The sequence below is a fragment of the Juglans regia genome, chromosome 8 (assembly GCF_001411555.2).
Source record: "Juglans regia cultivar Chandler chromosome 8, Walnut 2.0, whole genome shotgun sequence".
NCBI lineage: Eukaryota > Viridiplantae > Streptophyta > Magnoliopsida > Fagales > Juglandaceae > Juglans > Juglans regia.
In genome coordinates this window covers 8,721,276-8,744,302 of record NC_049908.1, presented here as the reverse complement: position 1 = coordinate 8,744,302, position 23,027 = coordinate 8,721,276, and the positions used below count along the sequence as shown (strand labels likewise).

Genomic DNA, 23,027 nt, shown 5'->3' with positions numbered 1-23,027 from the left:
CTCAATTTATTATTATAATTTTTTTAAATTCTAACACAAAATATAATAAATAATTTAACTTTTTTAAATCTAAAAATAATAATATTAAAAAAATAATATTTTAACAATATTTTATCATCTCAACTTAATTCAGTTTAACGTCCAAATGCAATCGAATGTTGCTCCCTTCCTATCCGTCCCGTTTTCTTTTGGCTGTCGTATTTCATGTATTATTATTGTTTTTTAACTTATTTTAAAAAAATTATTTATTTTAAAATTTTATATTTTACATCTTTTTAAAAACCTCATTTTATCTAATTTTGACAGATACTTGGAAAGTTATTTGCTTATGTTTTTTAATTTGAGTAATACTAGGTGTATTTATAATCTTACATACAAAACTTATTTTAACAGTTTTTTATTTTTAGATTCAAATTTTAAATTTAAATTTTTTAATTTTTAGCATATCAATTGATGACATCTCAGGACGTATTGTTATATAAATAAAAATTATAACTATAAATATTATTTTTCTTTTAATTTTTATATTATAGTTTGTGAAAGCAATTGTGGAATTTATTTTATTTTTGGATTTTTTTAATTGGATTTAGATAAATAATTAGATCTTGTAATTTGTCTTAACAAAAAATTGTTTTTGTACTTAAAAATTATACTTTGATTGCTAGTGAACTAAAAAAACTCAAAATTCTTTGAAAAATATAAGATGAAAGAGTGAGATTATTTTTATTCAATATAATAATTCTTAGTCATATTTATTGATGTATATATTTTCAATAAATTTAAATAAAGTTATTTAAAACATATGTTGTAGATAAATTTTACATATAAGTCTTACATCATACACCTTCATTTAATCAACATATAAATTGTCATTTTTATCATTTTATCTTAATGTTTAAATACGTATGTTTAATTAAAGAAAAATACTCTAGTCACAAATAGATTACACAAAAGTAATTCTACAAACTAATGTGACTTGATGTGATTCATTCAATTGTAAAGTTATTTTTATTGTAAAATATATTTGATTGATTACATAAAATCATATCAATATATGAGATTATTTTTATATAATTATTTTGTGACTGTAACACTCATCTTTCATATATTATATAGCATATATAATTAAACACGACAAAATTTAAAATAAAGACCATAGTGATGGATAAAATTTAAGATAAGACCAAAGTTATATATAACATATATATTTTTTCTTAATTCGGTTTATATTTAGACATGAGTTGAGATGGTTTATAAATAGTAAAATAAAATATTATTAAAATATTATTTTATTTTAAAATTTTAAAAAATTAAATTATTTATTATATTTTATATAAAAATTTAAAAAAATTATAATAATGAGATGACATGAATTGACATAAGTTTTCAATCTAAACAAACAATTTAAAGGCCTGTTTGTGGCAAAAATAAAAATAAAAATAAAAAAATAATTAAAGTCCTGCAATTATTCGAGATGACAAATGCCAAACCATGGAGTCAAAATTTCAAAATAAAAAAGGGGATGCATCCTGTTAATTACAGGATCATAACACATCCATGGCAGCGAATTAATATTTTTCAGGTTCTCTTTGCCATGGCTCTCTATAGCGTAATTTTCTAATCTCTGGGTACGTTTTCTTGTGGTCTGTGAATCTTGTTCTCTTCCGGACCGGAGGTGGACGGGGAGGAATTTATATCTGCATATAATTTGATCGGGGGATCGTAAGAGGGAAGTCTTTGAGATGGTGAAGGAGACGGAATACTATGACGTGCTTGGGGTCAGCCCCACAGCTACCGAAGCCGAGATCAAGAAAGCTTATTACATAAAGGTGAAATCCAATCTTCCCTTTTCGTTTTTCGCGTTCCGTTCTATTTTCTTTTCTACACTGGTTATTTACTTGCTATCATTTTGCCCCCATCGCGATTTTGTCTAATAATCAGCAAAGAGAGGTTTTTGGTTGATTCCATTTATTATATGCAAGTTTTGAGAGATTACGATATCTTTTGAGGATGTTTTAAGTTCATTTATATGCGACAAGTTCTGAGAAATTACGATATCTTTGGTCGCCAGTAATCCCATTTTTTTTTTTTACCGATCATTTCGTACAATACAAGGTTGATGCCCTAAAGAGGAATGCCTAAGATATTATTGCCTTGTTTATATGGTGTTCTGGGCAAAATATCCGCAATCGTCACAATCACACCCTTTAACGAGGTTGACTTCCCCGCTACCGTTTTCCCTCTCTTCCCCCGTGTTTTTTACCCTTTTCTTCTTCTCTTTTTTTTCCCCTTATATTGCACTTTTCTCTCCCAGCTTTTTTTAGTACTTTTTCCATTCAAGAGAAGCAGCTAAACTATCCGAGGAGTTGCTAGCGTTTAAAACTAAGTCCAATGACTCTCTAGTTCATTTAAAAACACTCGAGTTTTGTTAAATAGCCGAAGGGTTTTGCAGATTTCATCTGTCTTCTGCCCTTTATCCATCTTGTTTTCTGGCCTGAAGTTGTGTCCTGCCGCTTTAAAGTGTATGTCCCCTTATGATTCTTTTATTCTGTTAATCTCGTATACTTCTGTTATACATTTGATTAATTGGTAATTCAACAATTACAAAAGGCCCTCCAACTTTAACTAAAGACCCCTAATGAAACTTCCTTCACTTTTTGAATGCATAACGGATTTGGTGATCCCTTCCATCACCTAGCACTCTCTGCAATGATTTTCGTGGGGACCAAAAATCAGGAGGGGATGTAAAGAAACTTTCTTCAATTTGGTCAAAACTTTGAATGTATTGGAGTTGCAACAAGTACTGTCGACATAAGCTTTATGTGTTTTTTTCATGTCTAGACTAATGTACTCCTGACATGCTATGCAGTGTTGATGTCCATCAGCTAGAAATGACTGGATCTGTAGCTCATATGGATTATTTTTCTTTCTTGCTTGCAGGCACGGCAGGTTCATCCAGATAAGAATCCAAATGATCCTCTTGCGGCACAGAATTTTCAGGCAAGATTTTCCTTCTTGCTTATTGAATATTGTATTTGATCAGAAATGCTTAAAGTTGTGTTTTATACAGCCATGAAAAGATACAAAAGCTTCTGTCTCAACGGACTAATTTCCAGGATTAATTTCTATGATTCCTTCCCAAACCAAACATGAATGCCGTGATTCATTTGCCTCTCACTCTCAGTTTCTTCATTTAGTTGTAGGAAATATAGTTATTATTATTGTTATTTCTCAATAATTGAACTTATCCTGTTACTTATAAGTGTAATCAGAACCCCTCCTCCCTCTATGCTTATTCAACATGAAACAATTGACCGGTCTCTAATCTACTACAAGAATTTCTTCACAACGATTATCAAAAAGAATTTCTTCACAACTCTCCTGACAAAACAAACAATCATCAGTAATATTGGTGTTTTTTATCTTTCCTTCAAATTAAATAATTCTTCCTATGTACATTGGCTATGCTTGTCATTATTATTAATAAAATTCTTGTTTACCGATAAAAAAATCCAAATAATTCTTCTCTTTTAACTGCAAACACTGATTCTGAATTTTGGGGTGGGGGTTGGTTAAAAGAAACGATCCAAATCTACTGACAATGTGAATGTTCTATATAAGAGTGAAGAGAGTTTTGACTTTTCATGTTAACTAATTTTTGGCATTGGGGGGGACTTCAATGTGGTTCGTTTTCAGAATGAAAGTTTTGGAAGCAGAAGATTGAGGCCAGCAAGTCTGGAGTTCTCAGATTGTATCTTTGACTTGAACTTCATAGACCTTCCACTAGTGGGGGGTCCAGCCACATGGTCAACTGCTTGGATCGTTTTTTAATTTCACTTGAGTTTGAAAACCATTTTCCGGATGTATGGCAAAAACGTTTGGTACATTTAGCCTCAGATCATTGGCCTATTTTGTTGGATTGTGGAGGTATTCGTAGCGATAGAAGGTATTTTAAGTTTGAAAACATGTGGTTGAAGTCAGAAGTTTTTGTGGAAAGAGTTAAACAATGGTGGATTTTGTATCATTTTGAAGGTACACCCAGTTTCATTTTTGCAAATAAACTGAAAATCTTAAAAAGAGACTTAAAGGAGTGGAATAAACAGTCTTTCGGTAATGTGGAGGAGAACAAAAAACCAAGTGGATGGAAATTCAGGATTTAGAAAGACTGCAAGAAGGGAGGCCACTTAGTGAGGAGGAGCAAGCACAGAAAACTTTGCTGGTTGCAGATCTTGAGAGGATAATCCTATAGGAAGAAATGTCATGGCGCCAAAAATCAAGAGCTCTTTGGTTGAATGAAGGGGATTGGAGTACGAAGTTCTTCCATAGAATTGCAAACTCTCATAGAAGAAATAACAACATTGAAGTGTTGAGAATTGAGGGGGCCGAGAGTAGAGAAGAAGAGGTTATTCAAGACCTCGTGGTCGGTTTCTTTTAAAAGCTTCTCACTGAGCAGGTGGGTTGGAGGCCTACTTTGGATGGATTGACTTTTGACACTATTGAACTAGGAGATGTTACCAGGATGGAGAAGGCTTTTGAAGAGGAAAAGGTTTTTGATGTAGTAAGGAAGATGACAAAAGATAAGGCTCCCGGACCTGATGGTTTTTCTATGGGTTTTTTCCAAGAATGCTAGGAGGTGATTAAAGAGGATCTTTTGAAGGTGTTTCAAGAGTTCTTCTCGGTAGGAAAATTTGAGAAAAGTGTCAACACTACTTTTCTTGCATTAATCCCTAAAAAGGTAGGGGTCATTGAGATTACAGATTTTCGGCTTATTAGTTTAGTGAATGGTGCGTATAAGATCATTGCAAAAGTGCTTGCCAATCAATTAAGTGGGGTCTTGGGGAAGATTGTTACTAAACCACAAAATGCTTTTGTTAAGAGTATACAGATACTTGATGCGGCTCTAATTGCCAATGAATGCTTCGACAGTAGATTGAAGGCTGGCAACTCAGGGATTATGTGTAAGCTAGATATGGAAAATGCGTATGATCATGTTAATTGAGATTTCCTTCTTTATTTACTGGGTAGGTGTGGGTTTGGAGAAAGGTGGAGGTCTTGGATTAGATGGTGTATATTTACGGTACGGTTCTCGGTGTTGATCAATGGCAGTCCAGAGGGTTTCTTCCCGAGCTCTCGTGGTTTGAGACAAAGAGATCCGTTATCTCCTTTACTTTTTGTTATTGTTATGGAGGCACTAAACATGATGATCTTGGCTTTAGTGACTAATGGGTTTGTCAGTAGTTTCCGGATTGGATCGCCGAGTAGGGGTATTACTACTATTTCTCATTTGTTGTTTGCAGACGACACGCTTATTATGTGTGAGGCTGATCAAGCCCAGTTGAGGGCTGTGAAGGCGCTGCTGATGTGTTTTGAAGCAGTGTCTGGTTTAAAAGTGAATTATGATAAATTGAGTTGGTGCCGATTGGAGAAGTTCAGGATATAAGGGAGTTGGCTGGCACACTGGGTTGTAAGATAGCGTCTCTTCCTATGAGTTATCTGGGATTGCCGCTGTATATAGCATCGAGGGCATGCTCGATTTGGGATACAGTGATTGAAAAAGTAGAGAGGTGACTGACAGGGTGGAAGAGATTGTATTTGTCGAAAGGGGGCCGGATTACGTTAATCAAAAGTACACTTTCTAACCTACCCACCTACTTTCTATCATTATTCCCTTTACCGGCAAGTGTGGCGGGTCGACTTGAGAAGCTACAGAGAGATTTTCTGTGGGGGGGCTTAGGAGATGAGTTTAAATTCCACTTAGTCAAGTGGGAGATGGTTACATGGTATGCCGTCCTATCTCCAATGGTGGTTTGTGTATTAGAAACTTGAGATTGTTTAACCGGGCATTACTTGGCAAATGGTTGTGGCGATATACTAAGGAACCAGAGGCTTTATGGAGGACTGTGATCGATAACAAATATGGTGATTTAGGGGAGGGATGGTGTATTAGAGAAGTTAGAGGAGCATCTGGAATGGGGCTATGGAAACATATTAGAAGAGGATGGGAGGTCTTCCATCGTTACACTAGACTGCAATTGGGGACAAGTTCCAATATCAGATTTTGGAAGGATGCTTGGTGTAGTAACAGTGTTCTACAAGATTTGTTTCCTTCTCTTTTCTTGATTGCAAGTGCAAAAAATGCCACAGTGGCGAAGGTTATGGAAGTCTCAGGTAGGAACATTCACTGGAACATCAATTTCAACCGAGCGGCACAGGATTGGGAGATAGAGAGTTTTGTAGATTTTTATAGTCTCTTGTATTCTGTTCGTCCAAATATCTAGCAAGAAGATGACTTGTGGTGGAGTCCTGCAGGGAAATGGGTGTTCTCTGTTCGCTCCTTCTATAAGGTTCTCACACAAGTTCCAGAGATACAGTTTCCCTGGAGAAGGCTTCGGCGTCATAAGGCTCCTCCCAAAGACTCCTTCTTTGTGTGGACAACGTCTTTGGGCAAGATTCTCACCACGAATAATCTGAGAAAGAAGAGGATAATCATTGCAGATTGGTGTTGCATGTGTAAAAGCGGGGGTGAGTCGGTGAATCATTTACTTTTACACTGCGAGGTAGCCAGGACTTTTTGGGACGAGGTGTTTAAAAGAATGGATTTAGTATGGGTTATGCCGGAAACCGTTTTGGATGTATTGGCTTGCTGGACCTCAATTCGAGGGGCGAGACAGATCAAAGTGGTTTGGAAGATGATCCCTATCTGTATTATGTGGTGCTTATGGCAGGAGCGCAATGAGAGGATTTTCGAAGACAGAGATTTTTGGAGTAGCTAACACTGTTATTTTTTAGGACTCTTTGTACTTGGGCCATTGTTGTAGACTTTAATGGCATGGACCTTCATGACTTCTTAGTTTCTAATGCTCCTACATAATTAGGGCATTTTACTTTGTAATTTGACACTTGGTGAATTAATAAATATTTGTTTTACTTATAAAAAAAAAAAAAATTGTGCTGATGTATAAAAGTAACTTTACTAGACAAAGTCCAATGTTTGCCTAGAATTTAAATGGTATGGCTTTGACCATTGCCATGGTTTCACAAGCCAAAGCGAGTTTATTGGCACCATCCTTATCTCTGTTGACACATATAGATCTCCTTACTTTAGTATGAAAACAATCCAATATTAGGACTGATCCAATTATATTTATTTTCCTCGAATGAATGCTTCGACAGTAGATTGAAGGCTGGCAACTCAGGGATTATGTGTAAGCTAGATATGGAAAATGCGTATGATCATGTTAATTGAGATTTCCTTCTTTATTTACTGGGTAGGTGTGGGTTTGGAGAAAGGTGGAGGTCTTGGATTAGATGGTGTATATTTACGGTACGGTTCTCGGTGTTGATCAATGGCAGTCCAGAGGGTTTCTTCCCGAGCTCTCGTGGTTTGAGACAAAGAGATCCGTTATCTCCTTTACTTTTTGTTATTGTTATGGAGGCACTAAACATGATGATCTTGGCTTTAGTGACTAATGGGTTTGTCAGTAGTTTCCGGATTGGATCGCCGAGTAGGGGTATTACTACTATTTCTCATTTGTTGTTTGCAGACGACACGCTTATTATGTGTGAGGCTGATCAAGCCCAGTTGAGGGCTGTGAAGGCGCTGCTGATGTGTTTTGAAGCAGTGTCTGGTTTAAAAGTGAATTATGATAAATTGAGTTGGTGCCGATTGGAGAAGTTCAGGATATAAGGGAGTTGGCTGGCACACTGGGTTGTAAGATAGCGTCTCTTCCTATGAGTTATCTGGGATTGCCGCTGTATATAGCATCGAGGGCATGCTCGATTTGGGATACAGTGATTGAAAAAGTAGAGAGGTGACTGACAGGGTGGAAGAGATTGTATTTGTCGAAAGGGGGCCGGATTACGTTAATCAAAAGTACACTTTCTAACCTACCCACCTACTTTCTATCATTATTCCCTTTACCGGCAAGTGTGGCGGGTCGACTTGAGAAGCTACAGAGAGATTTTCTGTGGGGGGGCTTAGGAGATGAGTTTAAATTCCACTTAGTCAAGTGGGAGATGGTTACATGGTATGCCGTCCTATCTCCAATGGTGGTTTGTGTATTAGAAACTTGAGATTGTTTAACCGGGCATTACTTGGCAAATGGTTGTGGCGATATACTAAGGAACCAGAGGCTTTATGGAGGACTGTGATCGATAACAAATATGGTGATTTAGGGGAGGGATGGTGTATTAGAGAAGTTAGAGGAGCATCTGGAATGGGGCTATGGAAACATATTAGAAGAGGATGGGAGGTCTTCCATCGTTACACTAGACTGCAATTGGGGACAAGTTCCAATATCAGATTTTGGAAGGATGCTTGGTGTAGTAACAGTGTTCTACAAGATTTGTTTCCTTCTCTTTTCTTGATTGCAAGTGCAAAAAATGCCACAGTGGCGAAGGTTATGGAAGTCTCAGGTAGGAACATTCACTGGAACATCAATTTCAACCGAGCGGCACAGGATTGGGAGATAGAGAGTTTTGTAGATTTTTATAGTCTCTTGTATTCTGTTCGTCCAAATATCTAGCAAGAAGATGACTTGTGGTGGAGTCCTGCAGGGAAATGGGTGTTCTCTGTTCGCTCCTTCTATAAGGTTCTCACACAAGTTCCAGAGATACAGTTTCCCTGGAGAAGGCTTCGGCGTCATAAGGCTCCTCCCAAAGACTCCTTCTTTGTGTGGACAACGTCTTTGGGCAAGATTCTCACCACGAATAATCTGAGAAAGAAGAGGATAATCATTGCAGATTGGTGTTGCATGTGTAAAAGCGGGGGTGAGTCGGTGAATCATTTACTTTTACACTGCGAGGTAGCCAGGACTTTTTGGGACGAGGTGTTTAAAAGAATGGATTTAGTATGGGTTATGCCGGAAACCGTTTTGGATGTATTGGCTTGCTGGACCTCAATTCGAGGGGCGAGACAGATCAAAGTGGTTTGGAAGATGATCCCTATCTGTATTATGTGGTGCTTATGGCAGGAGCGCAATGAGAGGATTTTCGAAGACAGAGATTTTTGGAGTAGCTAACACTGTTATTTTTTAGGACTCTTTGTACTTGGGCCATTGTTGTAGACTTTAATGGCATGGACCTTCATGACTTCTTAGTTTCTAATGCTCCTACATAATTAGGGCATTTTACTTTGTAATTTGACACTTGGTGAATTAATAAATATTTGTTTTACTTATAAAAAAAAAAAAAATTGTGCTGATGTATAAAAGTAACTTTACTAGACAAAGTCCAATGTTTGCCTAGAATTTAAATGGTATGGCTTTGACCATTGCCATGGTTTCACAAGCCAAAGCGAGTTTATTGGCACCATCCTTATCTCTGTTGACACATATAGATCTCCTTACTTTAGTATGAAAACAATCCAATATTAGGACTGATCCAATTATATTTATTTTCCTCGATTCCCTTCCCCCTATTGTTGCCAATTTAATACAGAAGGTACAACACAACTTTTTATGGAGCTGGTTAGGTGAAAAGTTCAAATTCATAGTAACATTTTAGAGGGAGGATTGGGAGTTCAAAACTTGATTTTGTTCAATTAGGCCCTTATAGGGAAGTGGCTTTGGCGTTACCAACATGAGAGGGAAGTTCACTATTCGATCCCCTAAGGGGAATGTTAGCTTTTTCTAGAGCATCGCATGATTTAAAGGTTGATGTCGTCATAGTTCAATCTCTTCTACTCTACTAAATTACAACCTGAGCGTGTAGATTAGATTCTATGGAACCTTTCCAAGAGAGGGAAGTTCACTGTTTGATCTTTCTATCATGGCTTTATTACCTCAGGCAAACAACTCTTTTCTTTGAAGAATTATTTGGTTGACTAAGGCGCCTTTGAAAGCAACTTTTTTTTTCTGTTTGGACAGCCTCCTTAGGGAAGGTTCAACCATTGAGAATATATATGTGTTGTACATGCAGAAAGAGCAGGGAATCTGTAGACCCATCTTCATATAGTTGGGTTGGCTTCAATTATGCTTAGAAGAAAAGTAGACATCCTTGCCAATTGGAGAGGATTAGATGGTAGCTTACAAATTGCAGTGGTGTGGAAGATGGTTCCTATCTGTCTAATGGTTGGAAATGAGTGAGAGTGTAATACACCGGATTGAGTATAGGAAGGTGAGATCCCACATTGTTTAGGAGGGAGTTTTGCTCTTTGCAATGATCTCAAGGAGCTCCAGTTGTAACATTGGCTAGTCCATTTAGAGTATGGGCCTAAATGTGGCTTGAGCTTTTCTTTGGTTGTTACAGAGAGAAATTTTGAGGATCGTAAACAGATGATCAAAAGTTTGAAATTTTATTTTTCAATACTCTGTTCCTTTGGGCAGCTGCTATAGATTTTAATGGGCTGAGTTTTCATGACTTTTCTTGTCTTTCTTTCTATTTCTAATTAGGTGTTCTTTTGTATATATGTCCCATGTACTTGGGCAATGTCTTTTGTTTTCTTCAATAAAAATTTTAACTAGTTATTATTAAAAAGTTTTTTAATGTCTATTACTTATAGAAAAAGAACATTAGGAATGTTATTTTGCAATCTGGAGATTTTGAGTAATGGTGCTAATTCCCATGTTCCTTCTAGTCTCATTTGGTTCTAAACATATAGTAATATATATTTTTCATTCATTTGTATTCAGGTCTTGGGTGAAGCTTACCAAGTATTGAGTGATACAGGCCAACGGCAAGCTTATGACTCTTTTGGGAAATCAGGAATCTCAACGTTAGTTTCTTGTTGTTAATTTATTGATAGATGAAATTCAAGATTGATAGTGTCTGTCTCCCTGTATGATGTAGGTAGATTGTAATGAAATTGTTGTTATGTTTAAATATAGTTTTTTCTGATATATTTTGTGGTTCCCTAATATTGCAGTGAAGCAATTATCGATCCTGCAGCTATCTTTGCGATGCTTTTTGGCAGCGAGCTTTTTGAGGAATACATAGGCCAGCTTGCAATGGCATCAATGGCTTCACTAGACATATTTACGGAAGGGGAACAGTTTGATACTAAAAGGTTGCAAGAGAAAATGAGGGTACGAGTCTACCTCATCAATTGGGTTTTTTGTTATTATTTTATATTCTTATACTGGACTTCTCATTACTGTTTTGAAAACCTGAAGTTGGATGGTTAATCGCGACGGAAGTGAAAATGCTTTAACGAAAAGAAGGGCAATGAAGTTTTCTTACACTAGAACCAGTGATACAGTTCACCTTTTTCTTCTCTTAACTTTGCTTTCAAAACTGGTGGTTCTTATACAGACATCTAGGTATAGCATATGGTTAGATTTGTGGCATGCTCATGATCAACCCTATTAGTTATGCACCATGAAGGTGATCTTATTATGGCACTGAGATTGATGCTTTGGCATGGCAACTTCAACTTATTGACCAACATCATTGTAACATCAAATCATCTTATTCAGGAACATACTCCCAATAAATATTATTGGCCACTAGGATAAGCAAAGTATGCATGCAACTGCTGATTGATGTTTGGGACAAAAGATTTATGGAAGTAATAGCAAAATGAAGAACAAAACTATTCAATACTGCAGAAGATTGAGAACACACGCTTTTATGGATTGGTGATCCCAACTATTTTATGCTCTTTTACCACCTTGTTGTTCTTAGGGGGTTATGCTTGACCTTGTTAATGGTTATCATACCAAATGTGAGAGGAGAAAGATATAAGATTGGTTGGGGTATTAAAGTAAGGCATCCTCCTATTATAGGCATGAGTATCTTTTTAACCCTTTTTTTTTTTACCAGTCGCATGAGTATCTTTTTAACTATTTCAACCTTTCTTCTAATTGATGGTTTTGTCTTTAATTGTTGGCATATGATCTAAGTTCAGTGGACGTTCTCTTTTGTTTTCTTGAAACTTGCACTTTTAAATGGCAAGGAACCCATGATTTCACATCCGCTATATTGGGGGTGGTGGTGGGGAGGTAACAGGTTCAAGTTTGGTGTGGTGTTGGAGTTATCTCTACCAATCCAAGGGGTAGGGGCAGTGTAGTATTAGTCATCGCGGGTGTGTAGTAGTGGCGGCAGCAGCGGCTGTAGTATTAGTAGTAGTAATAACCAATCAATTAATCAAGCGTTGTTTGTTTTATGCTCATTCTTTTTTTTTCTTTTTTCTTTTTTGCAAATTCCTCATTTCTACAGGTTGTTCAGAAGGAAAGAGAAGAAAAGCTTGCAGAAATTCTGAAAGATCGACTCAACCAATACGTACAAGGAAACAAAGAGGAGTTTATCAGACATGCTGAAGCTGAAGTAGCAAGGCTATCCAATGCAGGTAATCCTGTCTTTATTCTTTTGGAAATCAAGTTTTTCTATTGTTCTTGGCATTATTCTGTCTGACAAGTTGCAATCCAACTAGGTATGTTTGAAAATTTAATCAGTAGGTTTAAGTCAGTGTCCTTTTCATTATGAAAACTGACCTATAAAATTGTAAAGAGTTTCCTTACAAATAGTCCACCTGTTTACTGTCAGTGAGTATGAGTAATGAGTTAGTCGATGGAGACCACTCAAATTATGTATTATACCTGGTTTCTTCTCTTTGGAAGAAGTTTTTGGCAAGCTTTTAATATCAGCAAGCATTTCGTGCATGGCTTATGGCATATGGAAAAAGATCAAATTTTGGATATATCTTGGGCAATTTTAGTCTTTTGGCGCACATCCCTGTATATAAATGAATATTTACTGATGATTCTGATCCATTTAATTGTCTTTTTCTACAGCTTATGGTGCTGATATGTTGAATACAATTGGATATATATATGCAAGGCAGGCCGCTAAAGAGCTAGGGAAGAAGGCAATATACTTGGGTGTACCATTTATTGCTGAATGGTTTAGAAACAAAGGGCATTTCATTAAATCCCAAGTAACGGCAGCAACAGGTTAGTGCATATTGCTAGTTTTGACCCATGATGATATTTAGTCATGTTGTGATGTTGTCTGGAAAACTACCCTTTGACTCGATCCTTCAGGTCCTATCTGGCTTAATATTGAACTGGTGGAGTTGCTTTTTTGTTTACTTATGGTCGCTATTTTGTTAGTAATTTATCATTGTCTTGAAACCTTAGATCTAGGCCTCATCGCAATACATTGGTAACTTGGTCTCCATTGCAGTCAAATCAATGCATGGCACCTAGATCATCAATTAGGATGTGCAGTTGGTGCCGAGGTGGTATTTGTTCAGGGTGTTTTTAGTGTGTACGAGCTGTGTGCCTATGCTCTCTCTGTCTCTCTGTGTGCTTTGTGTAGGGGGGACTGTGTTGGGAAATATTTGCTTACAACAATGAATTGGTTTTTGTTGCTGGTGGCTCCAGGTGCAATTGCCTTGATCCAGCTACAGGAGGACATAAAAAAGCAACTGAATGCCGAAGGAAACTATACTGATGATGAACTTGAACAATACATGCAATCTCACAAAAAAGTGATGATTGATTCCCTCTGGAAGCTTAACGTAGCTGATATTGAGGCCACTCTTTCCCGTGTTTGTCAGATGGTGGTTTTTTTTTCCTATAGTAGTTTCTGTATATGGCTGAAACTGAAGTAAAAACTTGGTCAAAGGTGGTTTAGTGAAATATGTTCATTGTTTACTTAGGTTCTTCAAGACAACAATGCCAAGAAAGAGGAGCTTCGTGCACGAGCAAAGGGGTTGAAAACTCTTGGTAAAATCTTCCAGGTACTTCCCTGGTGCCTCTTCCACAATTTCTTGTGGTTAATATAAAAGAATGTTCATTATTGATGACTAATAGAGACTGGTATACATATAGAGTGTTAAACCAGCCAACGGGAATGAGAGTGAAAACATACTAAATGGTGCAGTACATAAATTGAATGGAAATGAGTCAAACACTGATGCTTCTTCTCCTAGTACTTCACCAAAATCTTCAAATCCTGAAGAGCCATCTTTATCCGCATTTCCACCACAGGTACCTTTCTCTCTTTCTAATAAGATCATGAATTTTTTAAATCACTTCAACATTTCACAGGTTCAATCCCAAACGTGACTGAGTTGTAGCACCTATAAAAATAACTGGATTTTATTGTCGAATTTCATGAATAACCATGTCAACTCTTTAATACCAGCAGATGATTTCTTTTGTGACACGAGAAAGCAATAAGTTGTCATAAAGTGCTTTTGACACAAAATGGGAATGATGGAAGCATAGGAAACTTTGAATAGACTACAGAATCCAGCATAGCTCCCATCAAGTGGGCAGGAATAAAAAACAAAAACAAAACAGGAGCACAGAGAGTTAATGATCTTTTTATTGTAGAAAATGTAGACTCTATGCTCTCATGGAGTCTACGACAAGCACCAAAAAGCTCTTTGTTTGTTGTAACTTAATAAATGCAAAAATCAAATAACCAAAAAGCTCATGATTAAACAAACGCCCTCCAGATGAAGACATGGTAGTTGCATTGGCATTGGATGGTGCCAATATACATAGGCATGAGATGGAACAACCCCCCCCCCAAAACAACCATCTTCTCTTTTCTTATCTGTATCACTATATCATCTTTCACTTATGCTATTTTCCCTTTTCTTTTGGAACAACTGGAAAATCTAGAGCCCCTATGTGGAGGCCCCCAACTTTGGAGGCTCACTCCCAATGCCAGTGGCACCACCCGGGGCGTCAAGACACTCATCAACAGGCAGGAATTGAAGGTGGAAGAGGCTTGATATCATGTGTGAAATGCTTGTGATGTATAATGCTTGTCATATGTATCAATGTTGTGGTTGTATGAATAGCTGATTGTGCGGGAAAGCACATCCCACCTCTGGCCGAGTGCACTTGCTGATGCTGTTATGTATATCAATGGGAGACAAATAATTTATATGCATATAGGAGGAGATGGTTGTCAAAGGCAGTGCTTTTTTTTTTTTTTTTTTTTTCATTTATCACCATCTGGCTACGATTGGCTGGCCAGTTATTGTGAGTTTTTTCTTTTTTTGATGGGGTGTCGTTCTTGTTGTTCGGTTTCACAGGTTCAAAGTGAGTTCGAAGGATTTTGCTTAATAGTTTAGTCATTTTGGATATCAATGTGTCACCCATAATTTAGACACAGATTAAAAGCGATTGTTTCCTTCGGGTGAAAAGCTGTGCCACCCAAATATAAATTTTCATGGAGAAGTGTTTAGTTTACGTGAACGGTATATACACAGTAATTTTTTTTTTTTTAATTTTTCGTAATTTTAGTCGTTTACGCTATTATTACATTTTCATCTAACCAATAATTTATCATTGTATTTCAATAATTTATCAACTGGTTCTTTTCTTCCGTGAACCAACAAAATATTTATCATGTGATGTTTATCAAAATGAATTAAGTTCGTTTGGCTAGTGAGATGAGATGAAATGAGATAGTTTGTAAATAGTAGTGAGATTAGTAGTTGAAATTATATTGAGATGAGACAGTATCCAAACGGCTCTATACTAAATTTTTCGTGACATTTTCAAAACAAATAATAATAAGAAAAAAAAAAAAAAAAAAGCACCATCGGTAAATAAAGAAAGAAAAGGAGATGTTGATCGTTGAGTATTGAATTATTTCACAATGTTTTCTGGACTTAAAATTGTTCTCGTAATTTTGTGATAAAATTTCAACCGTGCTGATTTAAAAAAAAAAAAAATTCAAAATTCAAAATTCAAAATTAGAGACTTTTATACTTTATTTTTTTTTTATGATGATTATTTATCATGCAAGATCATTGATTGTAATTATGGATTTCTTGGTAAATGACGTGAAGAATGCTTTTCCACTCACACAGGAAGCCAACATTGTGCCTAATTTTCCTCGAGGATAGGGCGGTGATATCTTGGCAACTGAATGGATCTTTGTCATAATTATAAGAACTTAGAAAGTGCAGAATATTTTATTTTATGACGTCTAATTGAAACTATTTTATTTAAACGTAGATATATTTAAGTGTTAAGATATAAGAATAAAAATGATAAATTATATGTTGATTAGATGGAGATGTGTGGTGTAAGATTTTTATGTAAAAAAATTTTATATTTGAAAATATAAGATATTTTAATATTTATGTATTAATTAATAATTCTCAGAAATATAACTAACTATAAAAAAAATGCATTTTATTTTAACCTAAGTAAAAATATTATTTATTTGAAGTGAAAATGAAATGAAATGAATAGATCCTAAAGCTGATACCAGGATCTGAGAGGATGCGGTGAGAAAACGTGAACACGTGAGGAAGGGGATAAACAAAGGAGGCGGCGTTAATTTGTCGTATAAAAATCATGACAGAATCGTATTATTATATAAATCTATCCATCAATTGCAGACAGTAGAGCGGACAGTGCCGGTGGCTGCCTGCCTGCCAGGTGGACTAATATCCATATCCTAGTTGGCACAAAACATCTCAATTCTCGACGCGTAAATAAAGGCAGAAGTATTATTACCATGGTAACTGTGGATTATCAAACATAGCTTAAGGACCAGATTTAGGTTTTGTTTAGAAAAAAATTTAATTTTAAACGATTTTACTTATTAATATGTATATTTATTTAATATAATTGGTTAAAAATTAAATTTTATTAAAAATAATATAAAAATAATAATATTAATATTTAGATTGATACACAAATTTATTTATACTTAATAAAATTTTTAAGATTATGTTAAATTATTTATTTATAAATAATAGTAAAATAATTAAAAATATATAGTATTAATAATTTTTTACAGGAAAAACAGAAGGCGTACGAATGGCGTCGGCAAGACAGCGAAAGGGGTAGGGGCTAGGAAGTGGAGAGCTGCGTGCGAGCGAGCGAGCGAGCGTGCGTGCGTCCTTCCTACCGACTGCCGCCTGACGCCTAATGCCTAAGTTCCTAACGCACGGTGGGTTTGGAATATGAAGGCTTGGAAGTGTGAAAAGTGAGAAAAAACACTCTGAAACGGCCCATTCCGGATTCCCCCCACGATTTCCACCCCTTTGCTGGCTTCCTTCCTTCCTTCCTTCCTTTCTTTCCTTTTTATGTATACAGTATTTTCTTTTTCGGTATAATTTGAAGATTCTATACCAAAGATACTTTGAAATCATTATTATCACTATTTCTTTTTTTTTTTGTTTTGAAATTTCAATCGGAAGAGACAGAGGGAGGGAGAACAAGGAAGAGGGCGAAGCAAATTTGGTATCAACATCATTATCCTGCTGTCATAATAATCAATCATCTTCTTCTTCTTCCTCACTCAATTTTAATGTTCTGTATTCGATCTGCTTTTTTATATTTTATTTAGCGGATCTTCGTTCGCTTCCTTCTCTCCCCCCGTACATACAGCTTTTTGTGATTGGTTTGAGAGAAGGAAAGAAAAAAGACAGAATGATGGACAACGAGAAGAAGGTGTCGCCAGTTTCCGATGTCGGAGCCTGGGCCATGAACGTAGTCAGTTCCGTCGGTATTATTATGGCCAACAAGCAGCTCATGTCCTCCCACGGCTATGCTTTTAGCTTCGGTTACTCTCTCTCTCTCTCTCTCTCTCTCTCTCTCTCTCTTAACTTCTCTGCATATTTTTCGCTTTCATTTTTCTTTTATCTTTCCGATGTTTTAGATCTCAGATCTCCAACCCCCTTCCCTTGCCCTCGCGTTCTTCTTGGTTTTCACACCTGGCATATTTCTCGTGCTAATCTACTTCTCTCTCTCGCTCTTTATCAACGAAAAATTAAATACAATGACGATCCCATCCCTTTCATTTCTTTCTCGACTTTGCTTACGCTAGATCTTCTGTTTGTTTATTTGTTATGGAGTGTCGCGTGTTTCTTTCAGTTGAATTTCAATTTGTTTGCAACTTGATTTTGCATCCAGTTCTTAAAATCTACGGTTTCAGAACGCCAGGGTCTTTTGTTTTAACCCAGAGAAGAGAACATGACCACCATTCCTACAATTGCGATATGATGAGTACCACTTAAAAGGTTTTTTTACGTCTCGCTAGTTAATATTTATCTCTATCACGTGTTGGGGTTTTTCAGCGACGACTTTAACCGGGTTCCACTTCGCCGTCACCGCATTGGTTGGTCTGGTCTCAAATGCCACTGGTTTTTCTGCATCAAAGCATGTTCCTATGTGGGAGCTTCTCTGGTTCTCAATTGTTGCCAATATGTCTATTACCGGGATGAACTTGAGCCTCATGTTCAACTCAGTCGGATTCTACCAGGTATGGATCGCCAACCCTTTGCTCTTTAAGATCTTCATTTTGTTACAACTTACTTGTCTTTTTGTGTACATCAGCTCTTTGATCTAAAATAATTCTAATCAATCTGGACAATACATGACTAACCCAAAGAGAGTTTGTCATCGTTTATTTTCTTTTGAATCCGTAGTCCATTCAGAAGAGTTTATTGAAGACATAGAATGTTGTATTGATTTTGGGGTAGTAACTCTACCGCATCTTTGGATGCTCTTCTTACCATTGTCCGGCCAGTTTTCTTCCTTTTGTTACCCAATAATCTCTTTGTTTATGCTGCAGATTTCAAAACTTAGCATGATTCCAGTGGTATGCGTGATGGAGTGGATACTTCACAACAAGCGGTACTCAAGGGAGGTCAAGATGTCTGTTGTTGTTGTAGTCATTGGTGTGGGTGTTTGCACTGTCACTGATGTGAAAGTTAATGCCAAGGGCTTTATATGTGCCTGTGTTGCAGTTTTGTCAACATCTTTGCAGCAAATTGTGAGTATTTTGCTAATTTCACTCAGTTTGCCTTAACTATTTAATTGTTTTTCCAAAGCTGATAATCACGTGAACTTACTCACTGTTCTGATTGTTTATGTTGTATCATTGGTTCTGTTCTTTTGAGCCGTCATATTTTCCTTTGTGTTTAATGTTCGGTCTATATCCTGAATTGATAGTTCATGGGGTTTACTTAACTGTAGAAACTTTTTTCTTTTTCAAATTGAATTTAAGACTATAAATCAGATTACCTTAAGTTGTCCAGTTACCTGATGAAATTGTCGAGTATTGCTTTCTTTCCATAAAAGTTTCTTCATTAATCTCGGAGTGGAAGATATTGATTAGATGTTGTTGACTATACAGTTAAAGATAAGAACATGACAAGGTTACGGGTAAGGACTTATTTTTGAAGTTACTTAAATATAAAAAAAAAAAAAAAAGAGAGAGAGAACGTATTTTTGAAGTTGACTGTGACATGTAAATTTTGTATGTTGTTAACATTAAGTTTGGAATAGGAAATGCATTAGAATTCTAATAGGTGCAATTTGAGTTGTTTGGACTGTGCCAAATCCAATGATTTTCAATGTGTCTGAACCCGGACTTCCTATATTTGGCATATGATTGATGCTCCCTTTTCAGTTTGCAAGATTGCAGGACTTGTATAATTTGTTCTGTCAGCACTTCACATTGAAAGATTAGATGAAAGGAATCCATCGTAATGATTTCTTTTTGGGCTATGAAACTTATTATATAGAGATACATCTATAGTCCAATAGTCTTTGTGGATATCAACACTACTTCATGTTTAAAACAAACTACCATCAAGTTCTCTGATTTTTTGTGGACATCAACACTACTTCATGTTTAAAACAAACTACTATCAAGTTCTCTGATTTTTTGTGGACATCAACACTACTTCATGTTTAAAACAAACTACTATCATGTTCTCTGATTTTTTTTTCTTTTTGTTTGGTGGAACAGACAATAGGTTCCCTGCAGAAGAAGTACTCAATTGGGTCTTTTGAATTGCTGAGTAAGACGGCCCCGATTCAAGCTGTCTCTCTCCTTCTTTTTGGCCCATTTATTGACTACTTCCTTAGTGGCAAATTTATAATATACTATCAGATGTCTTCCGGTGCCATTGTAAGTACTCTTACTTTTTTAAATTACAGTAGTCTAATTGTCTAATTACTCCTGTATGTCTTCAAGTATATCTTTGAAAGAAAGATCTTTTAACGTGTCTAATGACATGGCATTAACGTGTGCAGTTATTCATACTTCTTTCATGCTCCCTAGCAGTGTTCTGTAATGTGAGCCAGTACCTCTGTATTGGGCGCTTTTCAGCTGTTTCCTTCCAGGTTTTAGGTCACATGAAAACAGTTTGCGTCCTCACACTGGGATGGCTACTCTTTGATTCCGCGATGACTATGAAGAACATCATGGGGATGTTCATTGCTGTCCTTGGCATGATAATTTATAGTTGGGCCGTGGAGCTTGAAAAGCAGTCAAATATAAAGGCACATTCCCATTCGAAAAACAGCCTGACAGAAGAGGAAATCAGACTTTTGAAGGACGGATTACAAAATATTCCTGTGAAGGATGTTGAACTTGGCGAGTCTAAGGAATAGCTTGGCCTAGTTTTGGCCAGTAAAGAGAAAGGGGGAGAGGATATTTCATTGGGGGAGGAGGATAAGAGTTTATTTATGGGTAGGGAATACAGGTATTCTTATGCGTTTCAATTCATTTTAGTTTGTATTTTTTTACCCTTTCTGGCAGCAAGACTTGAGAGTTCATCAGCTGACCATCACACACATCCATCTTTTAAATTGGGTTATGTTCCTCTATTTATTTCTTCGGGTCATCTAAATTATTTCTTTGTGCACCTGTATCTGGAGATAAATTCTTCATGAGACAATTGGAAGTGTACAATCCATATCTTAATTGAATGCGCATAAGCTATCTATCTATCTATCTATCTGTTCAGTATCACCATCTATCTATCTATCTATCTATCTATCCATTCTTTGTCCAGGTGAGTGAGTAGCAAAGATGATTTTATAGTAGAGGAATGTGGAAAAGACATCTGGGCTTCTTGAGACTTTAAGATCTTCCCCTGTAATTTTTGGTTTAAAAATAATTGCAAAAAGCAGAAAACCAAAAGGAAAAAGAAAGAAAGAAAGCTAATTACTTTACCCATTGTATTTCAATAATTTATCGACTGGTTCTTTTCTTCCGTGAACCAACAAAATATTTATCATGTGGTGTTTATCAAAATGAATAAAGTCCGTTTGGATGATGGGATGAGATGAGATGAGACAATATTCAAACGGCTCTATATCACTCGCATCTAAATTTTTCGTGACATTTTCAAAACAAATAATAATAAGAAAAAAGACCAAAAAAAAAAGCACCATCGGTAAATAAAGTAAGAAAAGGAGATGTTGATTGTTGAGTATTGAACTATTTCACAATGTTTTCTGGAATTAAAATTGTTCTCGTAATTTTGTGATAAAATTTCAACCGCGCTGATTTAAAAAAAAAAAAATTCATTCAAAATTCAAAATTAGAGACTTTTATACCTTTTTTTTTTTTTATGATGATTATTTATCATGCAAGATCATTGATTGTAATTATGGATTTCTTGGTAAATGACGTGAAGAATGCTTTTCCACTCACACAAGAAGCCAACATTGTGCCTAATTTTCCTCGAGGATAGGGCGGTGATATCTTGGCAACTGAATGGATCTTTGTCATAATTATAAGAACTTAGAAAGTGCAGAATATTTTATTTTATGACGTCTAATTGAAACAAATTATGTCGTTTTCCATCGTTTTGGAAAGTTCTAATTGATTTTCTTGAGAGGTAACGCCTTCATTAAATAATCAACCCTTTAATTATATCTTTGGTTTGGGATACTTTCACTCACTTGATAAGGATCCCTCACAAATCAAACAACTTAAATCCAAAAGGAATGATGTGCACTTCATATGACATTTCACGGCCTAAAAGGAAAATGATTTGCACTTCTTACTAAATCCAACATCAAATTACAAACATCTAAAGTTTTTGTTTGGTGAATGAGTTTTGGTAACCCCTTTCCGAGATTCTTTCAAGATGCCTAGATTGTTGTTCTGTTTTTAGGGGTGAGTGTTGATCCCTTGTAGAGGTGGCAAATCGTGTTTTCAGATTGTGTTCATGTCGTGTTAAGTCATAAACATTCAACTATATAAGTCAACTCGAACCCAACCTATTAAGTTAAACGTATCAAATTTTCAAATCTTGACCCAACCCATTTAGATAACGGGTCGTGTCGTATTACTCGTTTTGATCTGTTTAATAATTAATTAGAAATAAATTAACATAACAAGACCCATTTAAATTTGTTTCATGTAAATGAGTTGAATTAACACACATAACTTATTTGACATGATTAACATAATTTCAAATAAAAGTTAAAATATATATTTATTAGTAGCAACAATATCAAAAAATATATATTAATATTTTTAAAATTTTAACATATAATAAAACCAATATTACAAACTATACAATAACAAATATGAGCATAGGTCAAAAATTACAATAAAAATAATAAAAACATAAGCGTAGAGAAATACCAATATTACAACTTAATAATAATAATACAATTTTAATTTTGAAATAAAATCTAAACAAGTCAAAGCGGGTTGATTTCGTGTTAAGCGGGTTGACCCGTTAATAAATCATGTCTTAACGGGACAACTTTTTTGACCCAAACCTACTAATTTCGTGTCGTGCTCATGTTAGATTCACGAGTTATGTCACATATTGTCACCCATATCCCCTTGGTTAGTGGCCTAATTCTACTGGTTGAACCAACTGGATTGTTTGACGGAATTCGATTGCCGACCACCCCGTATAGCCAAATTAGGCAGAAGAAACAAAAGTTGGTCAATTTTGATTTGGTTGATCCATTGGAAAAAAAAATCACCATTCCGCCACCGATAGGTCATTGATCCTCCTAAAATCATTGAAAATTTCATTTTGTACATCCAATCCTTTTATATCTAAACTCTCAGTTTAGATCCCCAAACTACTACATTCCATCAACTTGCACCCTCGGTGTCTCTAACCCATTAACTCAGCAAAACTGTAAACTGACGATAATATACCTACAATTTTGACTAATATATAATTCCGCCACTTCATTAAGAATAATTTTAGTTTTATTTAAAAACCCTCCATTTGAAATAAAGTTTGAAAATAGTTATAAAAAGAGTTGTAAATTTGTCATTTTCCTTCCTCGAAAGAAAAAAATGTCCTTCGAGGTAACCATTTTCAGCCCTTGATG

At 35.8% G+C, this 23,027-nt stretch overlaps 2 protein-coding genes across 3 annotated transcripts; both read left to right on the top strand.

The window, feature by feature from the left end:
* Positions 1–1,504: 1,504 nt before the first annotated feature.
* On the top strand, positions 1,505–15,143 carry LOC109000508 (chaperone protein dnaJ 10-like). The gene is made up of 10 exons (XM_018977410.2): positions 1,505–1,829; positions 2,941–3,000; positions 10,632–10,714; positions 10,865–11,024; positions 12,157–12,286; positions 12,732–12,890; positions 13,323–13,501; positions 13,601–13,681; positions 13,773–13,931; positions 14,574–15,143. The coding sequence occupies exons 1-10, from the start codon at positions 1,743–1,745 to the stop codon at positions 14,667–14,669; spliced, it is 1,194 nt and encodes a 397-aa protein (XP_018832955.1). The 5' UTR covers positions 1,505–1,742; the 3' UTR covers positions 14,670–15,143.
* Positions 15,144–16,707: 1,564 nt separating this feature from the next.
* On the top strand, positions 16,708–20,685 carry LOC109000509 (UDP-rhamnose/UDP-galactose transporter 2-like). 2 transcript variants are annotated; one of them, XM_018977413.2, is made up of 6 exons: positions 16,708–17,162; positions 17,310–17,484; positions 17,999–18,183; positions 18,496–18,696; positions 19,678–19,839; positions 19,965–20,685. In XM_018977413.2, the coding sequence occupies exons 2-6, from the start codon at positions 17,352–17,354 to the stop codon at positions 20,322–20,324; spliced, it is 1,041 nt and encodes a 346-aa protein (XP_018832958.1). In that variant the 5' UTR covers positions 16,708–17,162; positions 17,310–17,351; the 3' UTR covers positions 20,325–20,685. The 2 variants fall into 2 exon arrangements, with proteins under 2 accessions (XP_018832958.1, XP_018832957.1); XM_018977412.2 differs by having other exon boundaries at positions 16,724–17,162; positions 17,269–17,484; positions 19,965–20,669.
* Positions 20,686–23,027: the final 2,342 nt, after the last annotated feature.